Source organism: Schistocerca serialis, chromosome 5 (genome assembly GCF_023864345.2).
Source record: "Schistocerca serialis cubense isolate TAMUIC-IGC-003099 chromosome 5, iqSchSeri2.2, whole genome shotgun sequence".
Taxonomy (NCBI): Eukaryota; Metazoa; Arthropoda; class Insecta; order Orthoptera; family Acrididae; genus Schistocerca; species Schistocerca serialis.
Genome location: NC_064642.1, coordinates 580,209,042 through 580,219,533, shown reverse-complemented (window position 1 = coordinate 580,219,533; position 10,492 = coordinate 580,209,042). Strand labels below are relative to the sequence as shown.

The window sequence follows — 10,492 nt, the reverse complement described above, 5'->3', positions numbered from 1 at the left end:
GCCTGTGTTGTTAAGAAGAATGATGGATGCATGTCCGACGAACCATTGCATCGAACTAAACACACACTGTAAAATACAGACATTGCCCCACAGTATTTAATCCCACAAGAAAGCAGTCTGAAGAACAAAACACTGTCTCTCCCTGTGCAGGAATCGTAGGATTTGTATGAGAGCACTATGGGATGGAGACACTGAGACAGATGGAAGTTTGGGTGCGGCCGTGAGTCGAGCACCGACAGCCAAAGAGGTTAAGCGACCTTTCGTGTAAAGAGGGAAATCCAGGTGCGAGTCCCAGTCTGGCACAAACATCCACAAGTTACTAGTAAACCATACAGTCGGTGTACAACTGTATTCGAAATTTCCGCATGCATTACATAACTACTGAGAGAGTTCAGAGAATCGGTTTAGTTCGAGAATCGGCAGAACTATTCTACTGCAGCCAGCTTGTATCTCTTATAAGGACCACGAAGGGCTGGTACGGAAGCATGTAGACAGTCGTCTTCCCCTCACTCCATTTCCGTATGAAATAGGAGGGGATTGTTTGGCAATGGTGCAAGGTACTCTCTGCCATGCACCGAGTGGTGATTTGTGCAGTAGGTAAGTAGATATATATATAACAGTTTTAACAGTTTACCGGTTTCGACAGCATCAGAGTACTTTCGTAGTAAGATGCTGTTTCTGATTATGATTTTTCTGAGACGAAACAGTAATATCCACTAAATGCGATCAAAACAGTTGTGAATCAACAAGTGTTTTTTTCAGACCGCGTGAGACTGCCATATTTCATTGAGGTAGTAGTTATCGCTTTCGAATCATTCAGACATAACGATCGCAGTGGTTAGTTGGTCGGTTGGTTGATACGAGGGAGTGGACCAATCAGCGAGGTCATCGGTCCCATCGGATTAGGGAAGGATGGGAAAGGAAGTTGGCGTCCCAATTCAAAAGAGCCATCCTGGCATTTACCTGAAGCGATTTAGGGAAATCACGGAAAATCTAAACCAGAATGGCCAGGCCTGGGTTTGAACTGTCGTCCTCCCGTATGCGAGTCCAGTGTGCTAACCACTACGCCTCTTCATTCGATACGATCTCAGTGTTATCAAAGGTTCAGAACGGGGTCTCGACAACAGAGTGACAATGAGGAATACATGGAAGTGTTAGCACACGGACGGCGCTAACACCAGAAGGAATTTTGCTGCGTCGTGATAAGAGAACCGACTGCGGGATGACGGAGCGTTTCAGCTTCGTCACGCCCGCCTCAGACAGAGAGCGTCGCGGCGAGTGCGACGGCGCTAGGCGAGAGGCTGGTGGTGGGGGAAGAGCGCTGATACTTAAGGCAGAGGCCGGCCCGTGCCGGCACCACAACACTCCCACTCGCCGTGCTGTGCTATCTGGAAGACATGAGTGTTTCCAGCAGACTGCTGCTGCTGAGCGCCGGCTGCGTCCCCAGCCTCTCCGTCTGGGCCCTGCCGGCTGCCGCCTTCGTCGCTGTCATCGCCGCCTGCATCTCTCTGCGATACAGGTACGACACAAAGCAAATAGCTAAGGCTTTCTGAAGTATCACTGTACTGGCACTGTTGAAAACGAACCAGTGTCTTAGTCAGGGTAGCGTAAAATAGGCAGTGATGAATCTTACAGCTCTTACTGTAACTGAAATGGTTAGTAAAATATGATATATAACAGCTGTCACGAATGAGGTAAAGGCTGTAACAACATTGCGCAAACATGTGTTTGCATATTCGTTTGACTGTGTGTTAGACCTGATAACAATATCTGCAGCAAGGGCACAATTAGCAACTCTGCTCCTGAGTTTTTCTATATGAAACATGTCCGATAACTTACAAATTTTTCTTCATTTTTCCGAGCTGTTGTGTTGTCGTGTCGATACCACACATTTATTGTTGGCATCTAACTTTGTAGTTGTTCACTGGTCAACACTTCTGACGAGATATTCAATATTATAAACTAGAAACAACGTTTAAATTCCTTTAGTTTTCGCTAGGTGCTGATTCCCATTATGGGATGATCTGATGATTATATTAAGTACGTGCAGTAAAGTCGTATTTCTTTTCTTGATACGTCACTCTGCAGTGTGTTAGTGAGGCTTCAGGAGGATTACATGATCCAAACATCTTACCGAAGTAGAGTATGTGTCTTCCTGAACGATGTGGACACACTACAAATTGACGAGACATCAAATCCTAGATGATTTTATGGCCCTGACTCCTGTGGAAACCAAAATTTGCGTACTTTAACAGACAAATTTACTTGCAGCCACTGCAAGTAGACCTAAGCTATGCGCTAGGAAATGAGCAATGAAAATACTACATTAGGGCTTTCCAAGGAGGAATTAAACAGAATTATAATTTTATTAAATAATTTGCTGTAGTTAGTCTAGCACCGTGTCGACAGCAGTAGGGAATAACAGGCTGAAGAATATAAGTAGTCGTTCGTCCCATGCTCAATACATAATGACCTCCAGTGCACTCCAAAGTATAGATTTAGATGAAACCAGCATAGTACAGCGCAATGCTTTTGTTTGAGGTTCAAAAGTAATAGCTGCTTGTGAATCTTGCCAGTTATATAGCCATTCTCCATCAAACATTTTTACTCCTGACATTTCGTCCAGAGCTGCCATAGACACGTACTACTCGCTAGAGAAGACTCAGCACAGACAGGAGTATCTCTCAAGACGCAGCCCTGGACGAAACGTCATGAAAAAAACGGTATCATGGTCGATGACAGCCTGGAAGTTTCACCAGTACCAAAGACAAGCATTAGTGGAAGCCTTGGTTCAAGAAGTGTGTTCCGTTGCAGAGTGGTGCAGTGGCTGCTGTCCCTGGTGGTGGAGACGCGCCCCCTACACGAGGTGCTGCACGGCCACTACGTGTCGCGGCCGCAGGAGTCCGCCTCGTGGGTGCGGCTGGGCCGGCAGCGGCTGCTGCTGCTGAGGGACCCACAGCTCGCCTGGCAGCTGCTGTCCGCCCACTTCCCCAGCTTCCCCGCCAGGGCGCGCACCCAGGCCTACGACGACGGGCTGTTCGCTCAGGAAGGTGAGACACACGTGATGGCATTTAGCCAGTCTCTCTAAGACACAGGTTATATGGCTCAGTTCCCACTGAGTACCGTAGCGATACTCAGGCAGGCCCTTGCCGGTGTTGCAGGAGAGCAGTGGAAGCGGGCCCGCAGCTGCCTGACGCCTTCTTTCACGCCGTCGGCCCTGCGCTCCGCCGAGCCGCAGCTGCGCGCGCACGCCCGCCGCCTGGCCGCGCTGGCTGGCGGGTCTGCAGCCGCTGTGTCGCCGCGGCAGCTGCTGGCCTACTGCACCGACTGCGTCGCCTCGGCGCTGCTCGGGCTGCAGACGCGGACCCTCGAGGACGCGGAGGGCTGCTCGCCGTTCCTGGAGGCCGTGCAGCGCGCGCACGACGCCAAGACCGACCCTGGCCGCCGCTTCGTGTTCGAATACCTGGGTCGAGCCGCATTCGACGCTCTGGGGCTGGGACAACTGCCCGACAAGATTGCCAGCTTCTTCAGATCGGTGGCTGCCGTCAGTATCGACCACCGTAACAGCAACCCTGTGTCTTCTCATGACTTCGTACATCTGCTTACGAAGAAGATGATGCTGGAGGGGGCAGATGATAATGCTGTCCTACATGAAGGTATCTACAGGAACGCACTTGCTGATAACATCAGATGTGTGCACAGCACGGTATCACATTATTATGACCACCACACACGTCACACAACATATGTCACATAATATTCTCTGGCAATGTAGGTGTTCAAAAGGACAGATAAGACTCTGTAGGCGTTGTTTCAAGTGAAAGAAAGGATTAATTGTGCTGTGAAATGAACTTCCAATGCTGTTAAACTGTAAATTCTTTGCGTACATGAGTCGTCAAAATGCGTTTCTGGCGAATGAGCCAATAACACTGACGTTGTTGTCGAGGTGGTCATTCCACTCTGGGTGAAGGCAAGGCGACATACAATAGCAGCACCGTTCACTTTCCAAATAAACTGGGCAGTAGCGTTCTGTGTCTATTAAAGCACTCCAGTGAATCAAGCTGCGAACAGATCTCTGATGTAGGCAGGTGGCTTAAAGATGATACATTGATGGGAAAAACTAATTTCCTCGCTACTGGTGACAAGTAGCAATATGCAATGGTTCGCGGCTCCTGCATGACAGGACGGCTGGGCATCTAGAGACTCCAGTGAGAGATTTCGGAGAGCGAAGGCTTTTCTGCTACGCTGGTAGAAGGCGTGGGTGACGTAGTGGTAGCGGGGAAGCATCAGTACTGTGGTCTAAGAAAAGTTCTTGGGTTAGGTTTCTACTGTCATTAATCTTGCGGAAATTACTTTCGACTGATTTCATCAATTCTTCGTCCATACTTTCACATGGACACGAATATTGTTTTCCCTAATATGGGTGTAATCCTACTAGAAACAGCACGTCACGTGGTTATGGTTGTAGGGAAATGGCTAAAATAGCACCACTAAGTTCTCAAAATATTCGCTGGTTGAATTCGTCACCGTGGCCCTTTCAGTGACTCACAGTAGGGCTTTAGACACCATTTACAATTCTGTACAACTGCTGTCAGTGCTATAAGCTTCCAATAATATATGTGCGACTAGGTGGTCGTAATAAAGTGACTAGGCAGTGTTTCCTTCCGATTCAGTGGCATTTGTCAACAGTCAATCGTTTTCATCGTTGCAGTTTCTGGTCAGACCGCCGCCATCCTGTCAGCTGGAGCTGGAGAGACCAGCCACGTGCTGCAGCACTGCCTCCTGGAGCTGGCCGCGCAGCCACAGCTGCAGCAGCGACTGCGCTCTGACATTGCTTCTGCTCAAGATCCAACTGCGCTGCCTCTGCTGGAAGCCGTTGTTAATGGTGAGCACAACGCCTTTGCAATCTGCATTATAACACGTAATATATTCTGAAAGAATATACTATTTTAACAGAAGGTATCTTGGGCAGGGACGTTTAATCTTTGAGTGTTTATAAAGAGATTCAGAGTGATGTACTTGCTTATGCATTACTGGAAACCAGCCAAGGGCGTGTAAGGGACGCTTCTGCAGGTGTCGAAAGAGGATACATAACGTAGGACCGAGTTGGAGACTTCGCTAACAAGACCACCAATGAAGTGTCTCACTGTTAGAATTTGTAAAGTGTCGATTTCGGCACTAGGAGCGAGTTTAGTCGTTTTCTGTAAGCAATCTGACGATTTCTTGCTTCTCTGTACAGTCTGGGGTACGCTGAAGTGCTTTCTTACGAACGAATACTTGAGCTGAGTTTCTCTCGCCGACCGTGGCGGCCGAGCGGTTGTAGGCACTTCAGTCCGGAACCGCGCGACTGCTACGGTCGTAGGTTCGAATCCTGCCTCGGGCATGTGTGTGATGTTCTTACGTTAGTTAGGTTTAAGTAGTTCTAAGTTCTGGGGGACTGATGACCTCAGATGTTAAGTCCCATAGTGCTCAGAGCCATTTGAACCATTTTTGAGTTTGTCTCCCTGAGTTATGAAGAAACAGAAATCGCGATTCATGTTGTGTGTAATCGGTGATATACGACCTAGGGTTGGCAGACAGGGAAACAATCACAGTAAATGTTAGAAACTGAATAAATGAAATAAAAGTTGTGCCACACGTAGAACTTGAACCCAGGCCTGTTTGCTTGCCAGTTATTACGCTACTGCAGCAGTGTAGGTTTCACACCTGCACGGGCTAACCTAGCTCAAAGCCATCCGTAACACATACTTCAGGTTTGTAGTTTGTGCTGGGGTGTTACATGTATTGCTGTGGTAGTGTAATGGCTAGCACACCTCCATAATAAACATAGAGAGAAGGGCTCAAGTCTTAGCTGTAACACAAATTTTAATTCATTTCTTCAGCTTCTGGCATTATGACAGACAAAGCCAAGACTCAAATGTTTCCATAAAATTTAATTATATCACAGTATGAGTGTTACGCTGCATTTACTTGTTCTCTGAGCTCTTTACTTTCAGTGCCAGTCAGGGTGGAAATCTTCTGTTTCACAGAGCTAATTGGTATCAGCCAACTTAGTGTGTCCATCTAATAAACGAGGGAGCGACTTTGACGAAAGTCACAGAAGTTCCCCCAATCTCAAAGCTAGATTTAGAAGAGGACATAACATTCTTTATACATCTTTGCACTTTTCTAGTGTTTGAAAGCAAATGTATTTACAGTCTCTAGGTGTATTCGTTCTAGTAGGATATTTATTTAATATATTCGATTTCCTAATTAAGCTAGAACAGAATAACATCACGACTAGATACATCTAATATTTTCCTATAGATGTAGGTTGCCAATGGCAGAAATGTTTTCAATTTATTTGTCGGCGTGATATTTCCTTCGCGAAAGCAACATTCACTACCAGTCATACGTACACTAATAAAACTGGGGTTTACAAACTGTCCTCCAGACCTCAATGGCAAGTTACTGTGAGCAGTGTGTGCTATGGTGAAAAGGCCTCCGATTTACATTCGCAGTCTGTGTTCATGTTATTTCCCTTAGGAAGTGGCGTTCTTAAAAAATAACTTTAGTACGAGTAGGGTACTCACCCTTGTTTCCCACATGTAGTGTACTGTTTGTCGTACGAGGTTGGATCCTCGTTACCTGTGGCTGACGTGGTGTACTTGTGCTCGACAGAGACGCTGCGGCTGCACCCCTCGGAGCCAGTGCTGAGCCGCGAGTGCCGGCAGGCGTGTTCGCTGGGAGGCGAGCGGCTGCAGCCGGGGGACCGCGTCCTGGTGCCCGTCTGGTCGCTCAGCAGGGACTGCGGGCCACACGGCTTCCAGCCAGACACAGGCGTGGAGGCGCCGCAGCTCGTCTTCGGCGGGGGACCGCGAAAGTGCGTCGGTAAGTCAAGCATCACACTCGCGTTGTACCTAAGACAGTTTGTTTTCGCAAGTTTCTGACTTGAGAGTTTAATTCGTACCCGGATGTTACGAGATATGATTCATTTTCGAGAGTTTCGTGGAACACGTCGAAACACTACTTTAGCGTTACTTATTTGCTCTAAGGATAACTCGCTACTGTACCTGCAATACACGACAGAGTCTCCCGAATACTATCAGCAGTTGTCCGCGTCCGTGTAGCTGAGTGTTCAGCGTACATAATTGGGGATTTTTGTTTGGTGGGAGGACCGGTGCACTCAACCTTGTAATGCCGACGGAGGAGCTATGTGACCGAATAGTAGCAGCTCCACGGTCTGGAAGGTCTGCAAAACGCTCGGGAGATCACTGTGCTGATATCTCCGTGACGCGGCAAGGCAGAGGACGACACGGTGGCTGGTGGACATCCTTTGAGTCGTCAGGATTTGACGAGGAGCTCGTTTTTGTATCAGCCGTTCTCTTCTCACGGACAGATCACAGTCGTAATATCGCGACAAACGGCTGTCAGTTTTAATATTTTCTTCGGGATGTTATCACGCAGTCCTATGTATCAGCAGTATTTGAACCACATTACAACCGAGCAACGTCGGCAACACTCTCCGTCGTCTACGGTATTATTAGCAGTATCGTAAAATGTGGCCTACGTTAACCTCGGGAGCAAGCATTTGCAGTCGACGGAAAATGGTATTACTATAGAAATTAAACGTCAACAAAGTATTCTACACTCTAAGCAGCTTATGGTTAACATGAATTTCTTGAAATATGTTCGAGCTGTGGAGTACGTTTTATAATAAATGTTTTTTCCTGTATCAGAATAGAAGACGAATCTTCAGACTATAACATATACAGAGCTACATACATATACTCCATATTTAGCGCTACACAGAGTGAGCTGAAGCTTTTCGCGCATTTCAGAATTTGCTCAGCTGCGCAGAGATTAATTCTACAACAGTTTCAAACATGGGCTGTTCTGTGGAAACACTTCTTTTCATATCGCATGGCGTGCTAAATTGCTTCCGACAAATTACCACACGCTGTCGTAAGTATTGCTGGCTCTGGCTAAGCTTCAAAACTGCTAGGCCAGAACACAAAACCGGTAACGAAATTATGTCAGCTAACGCACTGAAACGAAGCGCCCAGTGACAATACCACACCACATCTACTTGTTAATCACTCTCTCAAAGTCAAATTGATTACATTAATTGTAACAGAATAGTGAACTTTGTAAAGTATATATTTGCAGTGCGTAACAGATTATGAGAGTGTGGTTTTAATTTCAGGCTACAGACTGGGTCTTCTGGCCATCAGGATCCTGATCGTGGAACTGGTGTCTCAGTACCGGTTGTTCCCCGCTGGAAACGCGATCGGTCTCAAGAAGCTTGACGAGTAGGAGCTGTAGTCCACTGCAAAATTACAGAACGTCTGCACGGCTATGACTGCCTTCGCGAGAGGAAATTATTTATTTTTAGATAATGATATAAGAAGACTGATCTTTCTGCTTACTGTTATAAGACTAAAGTATTTATAACAGAAGTTACTGTGTAACAACTAAATCTTACTACTATGTAGTAATCATAGAGTGTACCTTGAGCTTTGACAGTGTGAATACTGTTGCTACACTAAGTGTGGCATGTCATTCACACTACGTCTTATCTGTGATTTATTTATTATGAATACATTTTTCATGTAGTACATAACAAAATCTTGATGAGAACTACAGAGTCAGTAGACAGTATTAATAATTATTATCAATAAACATCATTAATTCATTACCTTATCATTCTTTATATTTTGGCATACACTTCCATTCCTGATTCCTGAGCGAAAGTGTTCCCTAGTATTCACCATTCTTATCTTACCGATGTTACAAATAACTGAAAAATCATTTTACTTTTCGTTTATTGCACCATGAGAGAAATAGGAGTGAGGTTTCCAGGAAGAGTAGCGTCATTTGATAGTTATCAAATAGGTGAAGCTAATTAATTTTATTCGATCAGTAGTCTGAAATTAAAACCACACTCTCATATTCTGTTACGCACTGCAAACTATATACATTACGAAGTTCACTGGCCGGTTACAATTAAAGTAACACACTTGACTTTGAAAAAGTGCTTAACGAGTAGATGTAAAAAGAGCATTAGTTTGTTGCAATGGTTTTACTCATGATTGTCCTATACACTAAATTAAAATGATGTAGGTGGTGTGGAATAGCTTTGATGAAGGATAAAATCTGCAGAGTGTTACACACAGATGTACTTCTTTATTTTTACTAAATACGCATGTTTTCGGTCACAAGTCTGGCCATCCAAGGGTCATAAAAATATAATTCAACTATGCTTTGCATATCTGCAATATCCATTGTTTACATTACATGACTGGTACACACTGGGAAGCACTATTAATGGCTTGAACATTTTAAGGGTTTCATTGGGTGTTACAGCTGTGCAGCGCATAGCTGAAAAGTTACTTAGTTAGTTACGTGTTCCACTTATCAATATCACGGTTACTGTTACGATATGGAACGTGTCAAATCCATAAGAAATGCACACATGAATTAAGTTTTTTTTAAGCTTAAATTTCTTATTACCTACTCCATTCCCTTAAATGGCACAAAACGCATATATTATACCTACAGATTTATTTCTTCCTATTCAAGATTCGTCTCTGGTATAGAAAGAGTTGTCAAGGAGATATTATTTCAATTTATTTTTGAAACTATTACTGCTGTTTGTCAGACATTTTATTTCACCTGGTAGTTTATCGAAAAATTTTACAGCAGCATATTTTACACCTTTCTGTGCCAAAGATGGGTTAAGTAGTGGATACTGTAACTCTTTCTTTCTTCTACATTTTTCTTTTCCCGAGTGGTTTGATGCGGCCCGCCACGAATTCCTCTCCTGTGCTAATCTATTCATCTCAGAGTAGCACTCGCAAGCTACCTCCTCATTTATTTGCTGGATGTGTTCTAACCTCTGTCTTCCTCTACGGTTTTTGCGCTCTACACGTCCCTCTAGTACCATGGAAGTCATTCCCTCACGTCTTAACAGATGTCCTATCAGTCCTTATCAGTGTTTCCCACATATTCCTTTCCTGTCCGATTCTGCGCAGAACCTCCTCATTCTTTACCTTATCAGTCCACCTAATTTTCAACATTCGTCTGTAGCACCACATCTAAAATGCTTCGATTCTCTTCCCGTTTTCCCATAGTCCATATTTCACTACCATACAATGCTGTACTCAGAAATTTCTTCCTCAAATTAAGGCCAATATTTGATATTAGTGGACTTCTCTTGGCCAGGAATGCTTTATATGCCATTGCTAGTCTACTTTTGATGTCCTCTTTGCTCTGTCCGTGCCTAGGTAGCAGAATTCCTTAATTTCATCTACTGCATGACCAACAGTCCTGATGTTAAGTTTCTCTGCTCATTTCTACTACTCATTACCTTCGTCTCACTTCGAATTACTCTCAATCCATATTCTGTACTCATTAGACTGTTCATTCCATTCAGCAGATCATGTAATCCGTCTTCACTTTCACTCAGGATAGCAATGCCATCAGCGAATCGTATCATTGATATCCATTCACC

At 45.0% G+C, this 10,492-nt stretch overlaps 1 protein-coding gene across 1 annotated transcript; it reads left to right on the top strand.

Moving 5' to 3' along the window:
• Positions 1 to 1,397: 1,397 nt before the first annotated feature.
• On the top strand, positions 1,398 to 8,295 carry LOC126482121 (cytochrome P450 6k1-like). Its single transcript, XM_050106098.1, has 6 exons — positions 1,398 to 1,519; positions 2,815 to 3,050; positions 3,162 to 3,656; positions 4,712 to 4,885; positions 6,661 to 6,870; positions 8,186 to 8,295. Exons 1-6 carry the CDS (start codon positions 1,398 to 1,400, stop codon positions 8,293 to 8,295), a joined length of 1,347 nt encoding a protein of 448 aa, XP_049962055.1.
• Positions 8,296 to 10,492: the final 2,197 nt, after the last annotated feature.